The sequence below is a fragment of the Martes martes genome (genome assembly GCF_963455335.1).
Source record: "Martes martes genome assembly, chromosome: 7".
In the NCBI taxonomy this organism is placed as follows: Eukaryota; Metazoa; Chordata; class Mammalia; order Carnivora; family Mustelidae; genus Martes; species Martes martes.
Window position 1 is genome coordinate 43,872,111 of NC_137894.1, and position 19,115 is coordinate 43,891,225.

Consider the following 19,115-nt stretch of genomic DNA (forward strand, 5'->3'; position numbering starts at 1 on the left):
CAGCCCTGCCTCATTTCACCACAGCTTCCCAGGAACTGGGGTGAGTACGGAACTGGTGAGTATGGCTGCATGCCAAGAAAATTTTATCTACAAAAACAGGCGGACATTGGGGAGGGTAGGTGCTATGATGAGTGCTGTGAAATGTGTAAACCTGGCGATTCACAGACCTGTACCCCTGGGGATAAAAATACATTATATGTTTATTAAAATTAAAAAAAAAAAACAGGCGGTAGAGGGTGCCTTCTTGGCTCAGTGGGTGGCTAAGTGTCTGCCTTCGGCTCTGGTCATGATCCCGGGGATCCTTCTCCCCCTCCCCTGCTGCTCCTTGCTTGTGCTCTCTCTCTCTGTCAAATAAACAAATAGAGATGACAGGAGCACAGAGGTCGGATGATATGCCCAAAGTCACAGTGCCAGTAAGCAGCAAGGCTGGCCTCGGACCCTGGCCCTTCACACTGGCCACTGTGGCGGCTCCCAAAGTGCCTTAGCGGGCACGGAGCCCGGGCAGCGGCAGCAGTTACAGGCTGGTGAGCGGTGACCCGCAGGTACACCCTGGGTGACTGTCCAGAGCGAGAGGGGAGGAACAGCGATGGAGGCATCTGTGACCTTGTCAGTATTCCCTGGGGAGTCTGGAAATAATGAAGAAAAGGGATCTGATAAAAGACTCGAACTTTGTACAGTCACCCATGGGGGAACCTGAATTAAAGGGAAGGGTGACTGACCTCTAAACCTGGACCCGGTGTTGACTCGGTTCTTCACTTCCCCCCTTTCACAAGGAGGAAGTGCTTTCCAATAGCTGAGTTATTGCCCTCTTGCTGTTTTTGCAAAGCTACTCCCCCAGTTTTCCTTTTTTTAGTGAGAAAACTGGCTTTTTCATGGGTCTCTCTCACCTGAAATCTTTCTGCAGGCTACTTCCCATCTCCTCTCCCAAGAGGCACAAAGTACAGCAGGAAGGTCATGGGCTCAGGAGCCGTCCGGCCAAGCTGCCCATCACAGCTCGGCCACCTACAAGCTGTGCGACCTCAGGTACATCCCCCAGATGCCTTGAGCTTCGCTCACAGAACGAAAGTGGCAGCCCCCACCTCCCATTCCCGTAGTGAGGAATGCATGTGGTAGCATCAGATCGCTGTCTAGAAGTGATAGGGCTCCCAAGGCATGCTGGGCCCCAGGTCCTTCTGAGCTAAATTGTCTCAATGCTTCCTTTCTCTCTTGAGGGCTGTTTGCCAACCGTTTAGAGCAATTCCTCCCCTTCACCTCACCGGAAAAGATCCAGGGTTCCCTGTGGTCTCCCTATACTTGGAATGAGATATGCATGGTGATGTGGCATTGCTTTCCGCCTGCTTTCACCTCTGAAACCTTATCACCCCAGATCGAGTGTTACCCTCTCCCTGGTGCCTTCCCTGACTCCCAGAGTCAAAAATAAACAGAGAGATAAACCATTCTTCCTCATTCACTCAACAAATGTTTCCTGATCACCTTCCCTGGGCTGGGGTCTGTGCATCTGCCTGAGCAGCCGCCGTGTGGCTACATCCTTTTTCTGGATAACTCACCCTGAGGCTGGGAAGGGCTCCTTGCTCACCCCCCGTACCCAGCAGAGGCCCTGGAACACTGCCCTGCTTGCAGCGGGCTTATGCTCACAACACAACAAAACAAAACAAAAAGGAAAACCGCCATTGAGAGAAAAACTTCTCCAGTGGTAACTGGAGAAGTTAATCCTCACTGGGAAGCAAGCCCTTGGCTATTAACGGAAGAATTATCTGCTTCGTGCGGCAGTTATGTGCGAGAAGAATGTTAGGCTCCTACAGTTGAGTTTTCTCCAAGGGGTAACAAGTTTGCTGACCAGGCAGCTTTGCACACTCAGTGTGACTTGTACGCTCAGTCTCACTCAGGGATGGAGCATTCCCTACCTCATCCTTATTGGTGGACAGGCGGAAGCATCACCAAAAGGTTTGCCGAGAACCGGGGAGACTCTTGGGGAGCTGCCAGGAGGAAGGACTGAGGAGTCCCTTGAAGATTTCACCCGGGGAGTACCTCTCCGAGCAGGCGGACAGAAACGCCCACGCCGTAAGTCAGAAGCCAGCTGAGAGGTGAAGCCCAGTTCACTGGCTAGGGGATGGTCGTGGGCGTGTGTGCGAGTGTAGACGTATCTGAGGATGTAGCCATGCACATGACTACGGATGCAGGCATGCATGTGTGCGAGTGTGTGTCTGTGTGTGAGTGACACACAAGCCCTCCTTCCCCAGCACCCAGAGCGGCAGAGCACAGCAGCCTGGCATTCATCATCCCTTCAGTCTTTGCAGGCTGCCCTCACCCCGCAGCGGCCACATTCTCACAGGGATGCTCCTTCTGCCCCCGCCGCCCAGCCCGCTCGCTCTGACCCCCTTGTCTGACCGGCTTCTTCACCTGCATCTGTCCTCTTCTTCCTGTTCTCCCATCCACTGGGGTTCCTTCCGACTCCCACCCCCACGTTTCTTTAGCCGCCCATCCTCTTCCAAAGAATCTGAGAAGGAAATAGATTCAGGGTGGCCCCTAGAGGAACCCTGACCAGAGTAACATCCATGTGTTGCCAACAGTAACAATGGCTGGAATCTATTAATTTTTTTCCCCCTAGCAACCACACCGGTCTTTGATCTATATTTCCCATGAGTGTGACACAAGGAACCGTATCAAATGTTTATCTGTGTCAAAAGGTATTAAGTCTATTGTGTTTTCTTAACCACTAAGCCTTTTGTCCCAATGAGGGGAAGAAAAACAAGTTAATTTGGCATAATTTGTTCCTGGCAAATTCAATTATTTACTTTTAAAAAAACAACCCTCGTCTTTCCTCAATGGCATTTACACAGCGTCATGATGTGTAGTGTAGGGCACACAACACCTGCTATGAAAGAAGCATCTGCCGAACAACCAGGAAAGCACGTGGGATGGGACTCTGGAGACCCAGGTTCTGGTCCTGGCTCGGCGCCTCATGCTCTGTTCGGGCCACTGTGGAACCCTGAGTTTCCCTTGCCTCATTCATAAATAGGGCTGGGATTTGGCTGTGTCCGTTTTGTCCCCCAACCCCACCCCCACATCCCAGGGTCACACCTAGGCAATACGGCAGTCTGGATGCCAGTTTGAACAGACAGACACTCATCCACAAGTAGGCTGCACTGTGTCTACATTTCTATTAGGTGTCGACATTTCCAGTCGAATTACCAACAGGGCAAGACCCCCATTGCCCCTCCCTTGGTTCAGCACCCCCAAGCCCCTCTCCCACATCCCTCTGAACTCACTCTGTCTAGCGTTTCACACTCCTTTCACTCTCCACCCTGCAGCCAACGTCCTCCTTCTAAAATGCTTATCTGATCACCTCAGGTTTCGACTTGGAACGTTCCAGCAGTCCCCAGCTGCCTCCAGAATAGGCCCCACCTCCTCAGCTGGCTCAGGAGCTCCTCTCACTCTGGCCCCAGCCTGTTGCCCCAGCCCCTCGTGTCTAGTTCCTTGGTCGTTCCCAGAACGTACCAACCTAGGTGGTCACGGAACAATTTGTCCCTTGGTCCCCAGAGCCCTCCCACCCCCTGCCCTTCGCCTGGTGAGCTTTTATCTGTCCTCCAGGTCTCAGCTTAGATATCCCCTCCTCTAGGACGTTTTCTCTAGTCCTTTCCCCAAACACAAGGTGGGGTCTCTTCCGGGCCACTTCTCTCTGTCCTGGAAGGCCCTATCCAATTCATGGTGTCCTCCCAGATTCCCAGTCCCAGCATGACAGATGCCATGCCTCAGGCACCATTTCTTCAGCATCTGGTCCAGTCCTAGGCCCTCGGTATTCATCAGTATGGTAGCATGAGTGTGAGCCAATTATCTCGGGGTAACTGAAAACTTTGATGGGCTTCTGTGTCTGTCTTTGAATAATAACAAATGGGGACAATTAACTATTTCACTAACATATTAATTTGTTATAGAAAATCTTTGAAACAACAGTATCCATGGAGGGGTGTGGAAAAAAGAGTGGTAGAAAAACAGAGCATCACTCTTCTAAGGTCCCTTCTAGCTAAAAATTCCCAAAATCGATCTAACAGTTTGGCTCAGGAGCAGGAACAATAATCTAGAACCTGGAAGGGTAATGTGAGGAAGATTCTTTAGCTCTCTGGGTCATAGGACAATAGACAGTTAATCAATTTGCCCCAGGGTTCCTGGTGGCCAAAACTAAAAGGCAAGCACTTGCATGACTGCTTTCAGACTTGCTACAGAGTATCTTTGTTCTACAACCCTCAGTCACCTTTCCTCCCTTCCCCACTCCACACGCGGGCTTCCCTTCTCCTAAGGGACCTTAGAAGAGTGATACTCAATCTTTCTACCACCAGGGAGCGGCTGCTGTACCACTGGCCAATGTCAGCGCTGCCTGCTTTAGGTAAATCTCACTTTCATCATAGCCAAGGAGCCTTTCCTGAGCCAGCTGTCCCAGAAAGTGGGGACTGCGTGAACCCTTTGCCCGGACTGCCCAGGTGTCCTTCCAAGATCCAGAGGGTTCTCATCCAGTTTGCCCAGAAGTCACAGCGCGAATCTGGTCACAAGTTAATGATTGCAACATCGTTTAAAATGTTGAGAGGAGCTTAACAAACTGTGCAGGGCTAGACCAGCTCTGAGTCAACCTTTATAGACAGAAGGAAGTGCTGTCCTTGTATTTGCTCCTTCCTGGTTGGCATAAAATCCAGTGCTTGTCAGGGAATTGGGGAGCTTGCCTGGTCCTTAAAGAAGTACTTTTGTTGAAACACACACATACACATACACAGAGCACCCAAATCACTTTGTTTATATACTTGTAATACTAATGAACACTACCCAAAAGTATATACATGAATTGAAAATAGGGAAAAGTTACAGTTGAAAATCAAATATGGTTCCCCATCATTGCTATGTGCTGTGTTGGACACTGTACATACTGGCCGTTAGTCTTGGACCTCTTTGCTCTCACTGTTTTCACTACTTAATTGTGGAAATTAATCATTTCAGCTCCTTTCCTTGTGTTCTTGGCCTGTGACAGGGGGCTTCTCAGTGAGCATTCGTGGATCAACTACCCTATTTCATTGCTTCCGGACACCACTGATGATCTACCCCTATTTCAGAGTTGCTAAAATATAGAAAAAAATGTGTATCTGAGAATCAATGAATTGTGATCTTTGTCCATGGCCACCTGGTGTGGCCCCCAGAAGTCTGGCTGTGCTTCTGGGCTCCATAGTGATGCCTGCACCCTTCACCCCTGTGGTGGCCGCTGCACAGGAAGACAGCAGCAGAGCAGGAAAGAGGGCCCTCCCTCCCTCCCCAGGAGATTGCTGGAACAATCTCTGATCCAGTCTCTTCTTCGTGGAAAACCAGACTTTCCAGTCCCTGCCTGGAGCCTCCTTCACACACCTGCTTTGAAGTCAAGCCTTTTTGGCTTAAATCTTCCTTTGGAGCTAATTTACCCCAGAGCTCATCTCTCTACGTGCTAAGGATGGGCTGCCAAGGGCTTTCACCAGCTCCTGGAGGGCTGTGCTCTGCCCTCACCTGGATGCCTGGGGGCACAAAGCAGAAGGGACGAGTCTGAGCAGAGCCAGAGGCTGACAGGACCCGCTCCTTGCTCTGGTCAGCCCGCTCTCACCCTGCGGTCCCAAGGCTTGACTCTGCCTCTGGTGGGTGAGGGTTCCTGCCTGGGGCTGGGCTTACTTAGCTCCAAATCCTAACAGTCCAACCTCCGATTTCTTCCCAGGTTCAGGGCCTCTACCCTGGCTCCCTAAATTAAGGATCAGCCTTGAGGCTCCCCGGGGGCTGGGCTAGAGGCTGAGGATGTCTCAGGGACTGGTCCCTAGAGGCCAGAAAAGCACCAGGAAGATGCGGTCTGACTTCACTGTGGCCTGAAGGACATGGCTAGAAAGAACATTCTGGCCTGTGAGGAGTCTGTATTTTTTGCTTAATCCCTTTCTTTCTCACAAAGGAAATGTCCTATTTGTTCAGTAACCCCCTTGCTATTAAAAACTCAGGCAATTCAGCAAAGCATGAAGAAGCCAGCCCTTTTGAACACAGCTCACATTTGTCTGGGGCTACAGAGCTTACAAGGCATTTTCCCACATATTAGCTACTATAATCCCCCACTGTGTGGCGGGGGGAAGAAAACGGTGATTAGCTGTATTACGTGCTTGCTCTGTGCCAAGCACCACCAGCCTCTTTGCCTACGTTGTCTTACTTAATCCTCCCTGCAGTGGCCCCCGGTGCTTCTCAGGCTTGGACTGGGGCATTAGAAGCCCCTGCTGGGCTTGTGCAAAGAGACTGCAGGGGTGCCCAGCCTTAGAGTTTTTGATTTGTATGTAGATCTGGGATGGGCCCAAGAATGTGCGTTTCTAACAAAATCAAACAAGGTGCCTTTGTGACTGCTAAAGGACAGGAGTGAAGGGGTTGGGCTTTTCTCCCCAGCATCCTCCCACCTGTTTCACTTCTAGTTCTTTGAGTTCGGGAAGGGCATCCCAGTCCCTGGGGACACTGAGGCTGCTGATCCAAACTTCCACTTGGTAGTTGAAAACCCTGAAGTTCAGAGGGGAGAGGTTAAGTTACTTTCCTAAGGCCATTCAGCCAGAAAGTGGCCTCACAGATATTCATGGAGGTCTGCCTGGTTCTGGGCTCTGTGCAGTCTCCAGGTCTGCCTCCCCCCACTCCCCTGCCTCTATACCTACCTCTAGGAATCAATCCTAGCCTCCCTGTTGTTTGACCCTGCTGGGAAGGCCAGATGCGAACACTGAAATGCAGGCCAAGATGCGCCCAGAACACACAAACCTCAATTCTGCAGCTCGGAAGAGATGAGAAATAATTCTGAGTGGGTGGACCACACCACACCACACCACATCCTAACAGAGCCTGGATGTCCCAACTTCAATTAGCAGTGACTGGAACTACAGCACAGATCGCAGAAATGATAGTGGGTTGGATTGCTAGCCTTAGGGGAAATCCCCCAACACACAGGGATAGGGATTCAGTTCCCTGGTATGAAAAACATGTTCTGGCCTTTTCTCTCCTCTCTCCTCAGAGTGCTCTGTGCCTCTTCACATTCATCCTCAGGATGGCAGCTGGACCAGGGGAGAGCTCACGGGGGTGATTGGAGTTGGCTGAGGCTCTCTACCTTGGGTGAAGCCGAGACCCGTTCTTAATGAAATCAGCCTTTTAATTGCATGTGCTCCCTCGCTGCTGTCTCAAGTTCACCCTTGAGCTCTGAGTCTGCCTTCCGAACTGCATTTGGGTGTGAGGCCACGCGGCACCTTTATCCCGACTACAGAATAGAAACTAGAGAGGTTCCCCCACCCCCAACCAGCCTCCCTCCACATTTCGCGTCTAGTTCTTAGGGTTTGGGAAGGGTTTGGGAAAGATGTCACGTGCCAGGGAAAGTTTGTGGCAACCTAATATTTCAGCAGATTTGGGACAGAAGGTGGGTGGAGGCGGGAGCCTGGAGAACCAGAGGGGTTTGGCTCCATGGAGGATCCCTTCCTGATTCTCAAAGGAAATCCTTTAAGACAGGGAATCTCTGGTCTGGAATGAAGGAAAGAGAGCAGCACGAGGAACGCAGTGGCAGTGCCTGGGTCCTGCAGAGTCCTGCCGGAGCCCAGGACCTTGCCACCACAGCACAGAAGCTGGGCAGGAGGGCCTGTGAGGGGCTGCAGCCCATTGTCTGGCATCCCCAGGCCAAGCCACCATCATTCCTGAGTTCCTTGCGTGGGGATGGAGGGGCTGGCCCCGAGCATACCCTGCAGGTAGTGCCCTGGACTCCAGGAGAGGTGGATGCCTCCAGGAGGAGGGCCTGGTTTCCCTGTTCCCCATCCATCCCATCTCCTTTGAAGGCTTATCTTATTCCTCCCAGATCTCTAGAGACAGTGACATCTGCTTCTGAGCGAGCTCACATCTGGGGAGCCCCAAAGCAACGTCTGGTGTGCTCAGGGTTGGAGCGCGGGGCCCACTCTCTGCTCACATGACGTGCTCTTAGGTCCTTAGTGCCAACACAGTCATTCTTTTTGGTTGCTCTGTTGTTTTGAACACACTAGGGTTTTTTTTTTGCTTTTTTAGGGGTTTTTTTGGTTTTTGTGGGGAAGGGCCAAAAAACCTTCCAGGGTAAGGATGACTCTCCCTGCCAGCTGGAATCCGTTAACTCTTTTATTGACTACAACACACATACCCAACAGTGTGTCATCAGTGAACAGTGAACAGCTTGACGACTTCTCACCATCTGAACACAGCCCCCACACCAAGGAACAAAACATAGCTCGCACCCACCTCGTACCTCCTTCCTGTCACCCCCACCGCAGGAGGGCACCTGCGACCTTGACTTCGAACAGCAGAGCTTTCACTTCAGCAAGCTGGAGTTGATCATTTGCTCACAGGGCAACCTGACTTGCCACTGCCCCCTGGTTCAGGGTTGGTGGAGCTGCTGGGGCCCAGCAGGACTGATTTGGAACTGGTTCCCGGTGGGGATGGCCTGCTCAGCAATTCTAAACCCAGGACACAGCCAGCTGCTGCTTCAGCCACCCCAGAGAGGTGCACAGGGGCAGGGTGGGCCCCAGCTTGGCCATCACATGGTCCTCCTGTCTCCAGGCAGGCCATCCAGGTCAGCCTGGTGACCTTGTGGAGGGGGAACGGGAGTAGGGTTCTCTTTCCATGTGCTTCTGGAAGTCCTGCCCTGTGTTCCAGGCCATAGGAGGCCTCTGGATCAGGATGACTCAGCAGCATCTACGTGCAAAGTAGCTGAGGTCTGCACCCTGGGAAAGCCAGCACGTGACATCTGGCTCGACTTGCCAGTGCCGCCCTCACAGCTTATAACCCGTTTCCCCCACAACACCTATGCCAGGCCCTCTGTTTCCCTGCATGACTCTGAGCACTGGTGCCAGCTGCCGGCCTGGACCTGTCTGCCTCCCCCTCCCTGCATCTGTCCTCCTTCACCCGGCCCCACCGAGGGCTGACCCCACATCATGTGTACTCAGTGCACTCATCAAAAGCCAGATTTTCTCTGCGCTCAGCCTATGCATGTCCCACACCATTCAACTCTGCCCTCTGCTTCCTCAGCAGAGCGCGGCTCCAGTGGTGTAGGGCATGGGGAGGGAGGGCCGGCCAGAGTGGTGGTCACGAAGCAATGCTTCTGCACTGCTCCTGTCACGCCCGACATGGTCCAGACTCTGCTGAATCTTCCCTTGTCAAGTATTTGTCCTGCCTCTCCTTCCATCCGCCTGCCATCCCCAAGCTGGATGGGAAGACTTCAAATAGGAACTGTGCAAAGGCCAGGCTCTTCCTGCCCCCCCACCCTTCCCTCTCCATTCCTCTCTGCCACGTGACTCTCCCTAAAACACAGATGACTCCCTGCCCTGCCCCTCCATCCCTGGGACAAAATGGGAAGGGTCTAGCCTCCCACTGCCCATGTCTTCCCCTCTTCGGCCCAACGTCTCTTTCTGACCTTAGAGTTAATCACTTCCCTGGAACATTTTCTGTGGATGTTGCCCCACACCCCCGAAATACCATCTTGTTGTTTCTTGCCTCGACTCATGGGATGCCGTCATCATCTTGGCCATCAGCACTTCCTTCCTACCCCCACTGAATCCTCTCCATCCTCCAAGGTCCAGATGAAAGCCCTCCCCCTCCAGGGAGCCCTCCTTGGCCATCCAGCCCGAGCACTCTCTTTCCCCGGAACCATCCAGAGCACTGAACCTTTATTCCCTACCTGCCATTTTCAGCTTTGAACCGGGAGCTGCAAGTTCTTCCAGCTACAGAGCACATCCCTTCTCATCACCCACCCACGTAGTGGCATTTCTTGCACAAGTACATAAGGGATATTAGTAACGATGAAGCCATGCAACGCCGGAGCCGAGGAGACCTTGGCCTGTAGGTGGTTGGTGAATTAGCACAGTGAATTTTCTGTGCCTCCCGGGCTAACAAACAGCCAAAGCCTAGCTTTTGAAAATCTAAGCCAGACCTTTCTGTGGATTCTGCTTCTGCGGGGATCAACTCCTCTGCTGGTCACCCCTCCTCCCATGCCAAGGAGGCCAGTTCCAGCCTCCTCTTTCTGGAACAGTCAGTCTTGCCCAGTACTCCTGACTGCCCTTCACAAGACATGAATGTCCTCGCACTTCTCTGTGCACCTGGTGCTCCGCCTCCCGTTCCCACCCCAGCTGATGACCAGATTCCCAGTTCATTTCATACACCAGCTGAGCTGATTGCAAGCTGCTTATCTGGCCGGCCTGCCGGAGATGGCAAATGTCATTCTTGACCCAATCCCCCCAAAACCCACTGCATACGTGATGTCCCAGTAAGGTCAGGCCAGCACCACCTCTGAACTCCACGTACTGACAAACATGGCAACAAGATGTTAATTCTAGACACACGGACAGCTGAAATTCTGGGGCCTGAGCCAAACTTCCAGAAAGGAGCCCTTTATTCTTTGTTTATTGTAAAATAAATGTCCTATGGAGGAGAAGGTCTCTGTCCCACCCAAGGCCCCTGCAGTCTGGAGGTAACTGAGGCACAGTCACCTGGGAGGTTTGGTAGAAATCCTTGCAGGACTCTGGAAAGCGGAACGCTAGGATTCACAGTCTGAGTGCACAGGGCAGGCTCCTGTGCTTGGAGAAAGTACCACACACAGCCCGTGCGGAACAGTTCTTTAGAGAAGCCTTCGTACTCTCTTTATGATACCAGAGTTGCTCTTCTCGACCCCCGCGATAACCTCCGCAGATCACAGCATTTCAGGCTTTTTCATTAAATACAACGGTCTCCTCCAAAAAGTATCTAAGGGGAAGCCTGGCTGGCGCATTTGGTGAAGGGTGCGACTCTCAATTTTCGACTCAGGTTATGATCTCAGGATCATGAGATCGAACCCCATGTCAGGCACGTGCTCTATGCGGAGTCCACTTGAGATTCTCTTTCTCTCTGCCCCTCCCCCGCCCCGCTCGGGCTCTCTAAAGTAAATCAATCTTTAAAAAAAAAAAAAAAGAAAGAAAGAAAGAAAAAAGTATTTAAGATCTCTACTTACCAAAATAGCTCCACTTGGATCCTGCAAAGAACAAAACAAAGTAAAGTAAGTACCACAGAGCTTGAGCCAGTGAGAGAAACACTATAGATCGGATTTTGAAATGGGTGCGGCTGGAAAGGAGGCGGATGCCCAGATGGCAGACTTTATCAGAGTCTGCGTCAGATCAGCCGCTTCCCAGAGCCGCTGCGCACCAGAGGGGGGCACGGGGCAGCGACTGGGAGCCGGGACTCGTGGGTGAAGGAGGGGGCTTCTTGATTAGAAGCCTTTCAGATCCTAGAGAAGCCAAATTTTATCTTCTGAATATGTAAAAAAAAAAAAAATTTGCAAGTTGCAAAACCCAAAAACTCCCAAAGGGTACACAGTAAAAGCTCTTCCTCCCACCTAATCTCCCTGCTTCCAGGAGAGCGAGAGAGTGAGCCAGTTTTATGAGCTGCTGGGAGCATTTTCACAGTGTGACTACTCACATGTACATAATCACATTCTTTCTGCCCATTTCTGCACACAGATGTCAGCATACTGGAAACACTGTTAGGCCTCTTGCGTTCTCCCACCAAACACCACACCCTGGAGAGCCGTTCACACCAGTCCTTAAAGAGGAGAAAACTCTCCTTCAAAGGAAAGTTTTTCTTTGAGGAAGCTGCCACCCTCCCCTGACTTAGAATTCCAGAGGTGGAGAGAATGTGTAGGAGAGGTTCTGCCAGGAATATCACGGAAGTCACCTACCACCTCCCACTCCACACCCTTCACGCACAGAAGTCCCCCGTTCCTACATCCAAACATACTTAGAAAAAAAAAAATGTTGCAGAGTTGCATGCTTGGTACCCTGCCTGAAACCTCCCTCTTCACCTCACAGAGACCCTGAGACTCAGGGTGTCTCAGAGGACACACCCAGTGAGAGGGACTCTTCAAATTCCAATTGCCTCTCCTGGCTTCTCCTGATGCCACCACAATGCCTGGCCCACGGGGTACAGTCAGAAGTGGAAGGTTCTCACCTCCCCTTTCTCTCCTGGGAACTGATTTGCAGTAAAACCTAACCAGCAACCTGCAACCTTAACCACAACTGAGCATTTCCTATTCGAGTCAATGGTGATTTTTAAAAGCGAAAAGAGGATTTTGCTGCTTTTGCAAAGCTAGTTTAATCTCATGGTTTTCTGTAGTTCTGGTTCCTTTCTTTGCCTCCGTGCTTTTAATTAATTTTGTTTTTAATTTTCAAAATGGTAATTTTGAAAATGGTAACATCCAGTTACACTTGGACATGGTTTAAAGCATCAGATGGTTCTACAAGGCTTTTTAATAAAGCAGTCCCCTGGCACCCCTCGCTAGTTTCCTGGTCCGTGGAGCATTTTGAAGCCTTTTTCAATTTGGGCAGTATCTCCAGATCCCAATAAAAGAGGCCTGTATGGTTCCTCCATGATTTGTGTAGATTGAGGTATTACCGACCTCCTCCCCAGAAGAGAAGCAGTGAGGTCCCCAGGGGCCACCTGCAGCCTATCACCTTGCTTTATCCATAAGGAAATGAAAGTCCCCTGCCATGCAGTAGAAGATCAGTGTCTGCTAAGAAGTGTCTCTGCACATTTGCCAGGCCCTCCAGTAAACTCGGGAACTCTCTGAGTCTCCTTCTCAGTCTTTAGGGTAGTGCAAGGAGTGAGGGGGCTGGTGTCCAAACACCTTAGAATATCTGTGAGTACTTCCAGACCTCTTCCCCACAAAAGTGCCCACAGGCTTGGACACACAAAATTTCATGTACAATTAATTTCAGGAGGTCCACAGAACCCCTTAAAACCTGCTATGGACCCATGAGAGTTAAGAGTCCCAAGATTAACCTCCCTGGAATTAGCAATTAGATGAAGACAGGCAGAACCAAACCCCCCAGCGAACGAACTGCCAGCCCTTTGCCTGAAACGACGCTGAAACGGAACAAAGAAGGCATTGCCTTGGAACCAAGCTCCAACGTCTTTTCTGAATCTCTCCAGGCATTTTTGTCTGAAATACAGTTCTGGATTTCAGAGGTAGAAGAATCCACACCATTGCCACTTAGCTGGGCAGAGCACTTGGAAGCTCAGCACACAAACGTTCACAAGTAATCAGGGAGTTCATCCTCACGGCTAACCTGGAGAGATGGGCCACTCCCGGGATCCTGGAGGCCACCAGAAACACAGCTGCTGCCTCCCAGCAGTCTGGCCTGGGCCAGGACTTTAACTGCACCTGCCTCCAAATCAAATCATCGCCTTTACGATCCCACCTCTTCCGAGCTCTCCCTACCAAAGCTTGCTAAGCTGTCTCCCCTGTCAGTCTTGGCTCATCCTCAGATGTGGCATCCAGGTGATACTGCAGGAAGCTCGGGGACAGGGCCACAGAGTGGACATCGGGGACTGAGACCTCTGGTGCTGAAACAGGACCGGGAACGCATTCTTTAAAAGTTGCAGCATCTGGCGTAAACTTTCCTGCCTTCCTCTCTCTGAGCAAGCCCACCTGGTCCTCAAGCCTTGGTGCTTTGGGTATAAATGACAGTGTCTGGAAGGACTCAGGAGCTGGAGGCTGGGGAGAAGCAGGGGGAGAAGAAGGGGGAGGGTGGTCATCAGATGAAGGTCAGGGCCCAGCCTGGTCCCTCTTCAGCTCAGAACTGACCGAGGAAGACTCCCTAAGGAATATGCGTGCACGCGTGTTTGTTTTATTTGGAAGTAGCGCCTCACAGTTCCCCGCCTCCTGTTTAGGGCAGGAGTCCTGACCACACGCAGGAGGCAGGCCAGGCCAAGGCCCCTGGGGCTACACCTTGGAGGCTTCCTGAGGGAACAGGCTTTTCCAGGAGGTACATTTTGCCTCTTCTGTGTGGGAGACCTGGGAGGCCCAGCTCGATGCCTGTTAGAACCTGCAGGCCTACTCTGTACCGGGCAGGGAGAACGCCTGAGTGCGCACTTAGGAGTTGGGACAGACAAGGATCCAGGCCAGGGGTTCAGGGCCCTGCCTGCTTCCTGCTCTGGATGCTAGAACCTTCTCTGAGTAACCGTCACTGGGGCAGCCAGAGATTGCCCAGCTCTCCAACCAGGTTCAGGCAGAGCAGGCTCCACAGAAATCACTGAAATGTTTCCCACAGCAACTAAGCATTCCAAGGTTTTCTCCAGAAGACACGTGACCTCACCTTCTTATGCTCCCTCCTCCCCACTCCAGTCATTTTTTTCAGACATTCCCCAGTGCCAAATGTTGGGAGTTTAAATGCTCGGGGAGGGCAGACTACACTTTGGCCTCATTACTTAGCTTAACCCCCTCCACTCCCCACCTTGGGTTAATACTGACACTCTACATCTTGGTGACCTTTGCTTTGACCTTGTCCCCTGAGGCAGTTAAGCAGCCAAGAAAACTACAGGAGGAATAACAGAATAAAAACGGTGTGGAGTGAAAGTGGCTTTTTGTCTGCAAGGTCCCCCACCCCAACTTGGAGAATGGGGAGGAAAGGAAGGCAAAGGAGGAGGGGGAATGAGAAAGGGCAGGGGCAAAGGCAGGGCCTAGGGAGAGAGGGAGGAGTAGAGGGAGGGAATGGCAGGGAAGGCAGGGGTAGAGAGGGAAGGGAGGAGGAGCTGCCCCAGAGTGAAGGGAGTAACAGGCTTTCTGGAAAGAGCCAATGAATGGCTGTTTCTCTCCAGTCTCCGAGCACCTTGGAACTACAAGAGAGATTTCTAGCAAAACTTCAGCTCCCTGTGCAGCTTTCTCAAAAGGGGAATATATGTCAAAGTCTACAGTTTTAAAAATTAATTTCCACTTTCATATAACCACTTTCTCCCACCAATTTTTTTTGGCTGGCATGGAGCCAGCATTGAGCCCAGCATAAGGTCTGAACTCACGATCCTGGGGTCAAGACCTGAGCTGAGATCAAGAGTCTGGCGCTTAACAAACTGAGCCACCCAGGTGTCCCCCAACCTTCTCTTTCTTCCGGGCCAGACAAGGGAAATAATATCAACCAAATCTTGCCAGCCAGTGGATTTAAGTTGAATTAAGAGTAATGCCAACACTGCGACAGGCCAGCTCCCCCACCTCCCTCCTACCCAGCCCCGTGGACACAGTGACCTCCAGCAGAGAAGGAGGCTCTGAGTTTTCATGCTACAGAGCAGGATCAATTTCCCACACCACTGTCCAGCAAGGGCAGATCCCTTTCCAGCCGTCACAGTCACTTTCAGCCCTCCTACAAATGTTTCAGCCTAACCTCGGCCCAGGACCTCCATCCAGGAATGGCAGAACCTACAAATGTCCTCACAGCTTGAAACAAACTCCATCAAGGGCAGGAGCTACCATTAGTTACCCGGGACGTTTCCACAAAAGTCACTACCTACTCCCAGAAAAGTGCTCCCCCAGCAGTTGGAGAGGCAGGCAAAAGCTTGGCATCCTCTTATTGCTCCTAAGGATTAACTACCCTTGACTTTGGCCACGCACCCAAATTCACTGGGATTAACTAACCTTGACCTTGGCCACGCACCCAAACTCACTGCCATGACCGGAGCCTCCGGTTCAGGTCCCCACACCTCCTCCTGCCATCCCCTTGGGCACCCTCAGCCTCCAGCCTGTCAGGGTTAAGAGCCCTAATTACACTCAGAAGTGAGGTGTGTATGCTTTTCTGAGTGCACACACACTCACGGTCAAGATAGTAGAGCCCTTCTGGAGAAAAACAATGATTAAAAATGGGATGCATCATCCCCTTGACTTGGAGGTAAAAATGTTAAAGAAAAGCATCCACCACTGTGGGAAGCTGCTGCAGCTGGGGCACGGCAAACCCTTGGGGCTAATCAGGCGGCTCTGACGCCACATTCAATCCTCGACCACCTGCACATGGATCGTGGATGGGACACATTTTAAATCTTGGTTCCCTTTCTCTTCCTCTTTAGCGAGCTCCCCACCACCCCTCCAGACCTGGGGAGAGCTCCAAGAACGCACGAGCATGCTTTCATCCCAAGACAACGTGCTTCCGCCCACCGCAACAGGTCGTGCCTGCCCAAGGAAAACGAATTTTCCAAAACGCCTTTTCCAAATTGTCCAAAAATACGCCCCTGGAGAGTATGCCTCCCCGAGATGATTTTGCTTTAGCATTAGTGAGCCCCGCAGGCAGTCCTCCGGCCAGGTATGGTTGCGCGCTCGGGACCGAGGGAGGAGGAGGCGGACACTTTACCGTGGAGCGGGGCCGGGGAGGCCGGCTGTTCCCGTAAGCAGAGGAGCAGGAGGACGGCTGCGGCGGCGTACAGGCTGCGGGACATCGCGCGTGGCGGGGGCGGGGCAGGGGCCCGGCCGCGGCCAGGGCCGGCGCGTCGCGGGGGTTCCCGCTGCGTCTGTTCCAGCGCAGGAGACCTTGTGCGCAGCCCGGCAGTGCGAGCGCGTCTGCTCTTTGGGCGCCCGGCGCCGCGCGGGCCGCTTTTATAGAGCTACTCAGCCCTAAACACATGATGTCATCGTGTGCGGGGGGCGGGAAGGGTGGGTGGAGAACGCCCTGCCCGCAGCAGGTCCCGAGCCCCGGTTGCGAGGTGAGTTGTAGCCTGACTTCAGCCGCGCTCCGCGGGACCGCGCTCACCTGGGAACCCGGGTCTCTCCGTGGGAGCGGCGGGCAGGGCTGGGGGAGAGCCGCCTATCCTCCCCCACCCCCCACCCCAGGAAGGGTGCGTCTAGAGACTGGCTCCCGGGGTCGCTGCCTTGGTCTGTCGCAGCCCTTACTGACAAGCCCCCTAAGTATAATGCCACGTGGAAAAGAGCCTCCTTCAGTCCCCCCACCCCAGTCGTGTGCCAGGCCCACATTAGGGACTGGAAAGGAGAGCAGAGAGGGTGCGTTCCAGCTCAAACTCTGCAGATGGTACAGTGCAGCCTGATAAGGTCTTGCATTTTCCTTTGGACACAAAGAAATTCATTTAGAATAGGTAAATAGCACAGCGTGGGTACGCGGTGAACAGCTTTCCGAAGAAATTAAACTGACCCTAGTAACACATAAGCTGCTTCACAATATCAGTCCGTTCTCTAGGAAGATGGGGGAGGGGTACCCTTCTGAGGGTTAGCAGTGGAAGAAAAATACCTGTTTATTGAGTACCTAGGATGGGTCAGGCACTGTGCTAGGCGTTTTGCATTGGGGTCTGGGTTCGGCTTCCAGTGCATATTATCATCACCTGTTGCTCATTTCTGCCCGCTTTTCACACATTTGTGTATTAAGTATACGTATGCATACATGGAGTCAAACACATGTGGCTCTGATCCCCCTGTGTATTCAGTCCATGTTCACTTGTTAAGTCAGAGGTTTTATTAACCTACTGACAAACCTTCCTCCTGCTGCTACTGCCACTTACTGTTCCCATTGTCCTTGTCACTTGTGCTTCTGGCTTCCCTGGGCCTCCCAGTGTCTGCTCTGCTCCCCATGCTGGGCTCCGTTTCCTTCCTGCTCTGCGATCTTGCCTATTCTCTTGGCTCCTTGCTGCCTATAGACATGCTTGACTTGCTTGACCTATAGACATGCCTATAGACTTGCTCGACCACATGGTCTGAGGAAGGGTACTCACCCAGCCCTGGCAGGTGACCCCTGATTTTGCCACTTGGCCCATCCTGCCCTATTCTCTTGGCCACCGCAGCCTGACCAGCCTCAGCTCTCTCCTATCTGTGCTGACTCTCAGCCTACTCGGACTCTCAAGCCGGCCTCAGCGCCCAGGGAAACCACTTGTCCAAGCAGGTTTTGGAGGGATAGAGCAGCTTCCGTGAGAGAATCACCAGGAAGAACATGCCATCCGCATTAGAAGGGGTGCTACTGTTCTGTCCCTATCAGCTCAATGATTGTTTGTGTTCATAAAGAGCTCTGAAGTCTTTTTAAGGAAGTAGTTACAAAGACAATCTTGTTACCAGCACTTCCAGACCACAGCAGACTTAAGGATGACCTTTTCTGCCTGCAACTCTTGATAAAGAACCTTGAATGAGCTCCAGAGCAGTGAGTGAGCTGTTCACTTGTGGCTCTTAAGACATTCCTGTCTCTGATTTGTCATCAAGGGCTTAAGGAAATGTACTTGAAGGACACAAGAGATAGAGAAGAGCCCCTGCGGCTTTGGAGATGCACAGACTAACCCCAAGCAGATGAAATCATTCATCCCCCAGCTCACGACAAGACACAGGGAAACTGGGCCACGTACACACATTTGGTTACTCTCAGTTCACGTGTTTTCCCATTATGTCTGGTAAACATTAAGTTCAGTTTGTCCTGGAACATGCATCTCCAAGTGTTCTTCAAGAATCCCCAGAGAGGGGCGCCTGGGTGGCTCAGTGGGTTAAGCCTCTGCCTTCAGCTCGGGTCATGATCCCAGGGTCCTGGGATGGAGCGCCATGTCAGGGTCTCTGCTCGGCAGGGAGCCCACTTCCCCCTCTCTCTCTGCCTGCCTCTCTGCCTACTTGTGATCTCTGTCTGTCAAATAAATAAATAAAATCTTTAAAAAAAAAAAAAAAAGAATCCCCAGGGATGGGGGGAGAGTATATAAAAGGGGAGGGGGGGGGAATGGATGTAATAGAACAGTAAGGCAAGATTGTGAACTGGGTTTGATGGGGGAAAAGGAGAGGGTTGGATGTTTACTACTTGTCTGAATCAGAGATGTGGTTAATTAGTAAAGAATGAGTAGCAATTAAAAGAGAATTGAGAAAAAAAGAGAAAATTGAGGATATAAACTGAGATTCAATTGCCCTAAGTGCTTTGGTTTTGTTGTTGTTGTTTTGTTTTTTTGTTTTTGCAGGGGATCAGAAGGGAGGAAAAGCAAACAGGAATGGATGGAATGACCAATCTTGAAGCTGAATGTCAAGCACCCCCCCCCCCTCGCCCCGCAACAAACAGCACAAACCTAACCGGCTTAAGTTCCCAGCTCTGGGAATCTTTCCTGCCAGAGGCTCTGCTGCCTGAGGCCCGTGTAGCCAGACACGTCTGGGCTTGGTTTGCCATCATCAGATGGGGTGCTCGTCAACCAATAACTAAGCCATTGCTCAATGGGCTAAGGTGGAAAGGAGACCTTCAGCACTCAAACTGTGGCAGCTGGCCACCAAATGACATGCCCAGACAGAAGGCTCCAGGGAGAGGAGCTCCTATACAGTGTCACCACTGGAATCGACAAGAGGGCAA

The 19,115-nt window shown here is 51.9% G+C and overlaps 1 protein-coding gene across 1 annotated transcript in view; it reads right to left on the reverse strand.

Annotated features, from left to right (window-relative positions):
- CA12 (carbonic anhydrase 12) overlaps nucleotides 1-16,430 on the reverse strand; it is a gene marked incomplete at its 5' end in the record, with an annotated part of 53,005 nt that extends 36,575 nt beyond the window's left edge. Inside the window, 3 exon segments of the mRNA XM_080807699.1 lie at nucleotides 11,006-11,026; nucleotides 16,161-16,370; nucleotides 16,373-16,430. Of these exon segments, the coding sequence (XP_080663825.1) occupies nucleotides 11,006-11,026; nucleotides 16,161-16,370; nucleotides 16,373-16,430 (289 nt within the window).
- Nucleotides 16,431-19,115: the final 2,685 nt, after the last annotated feature.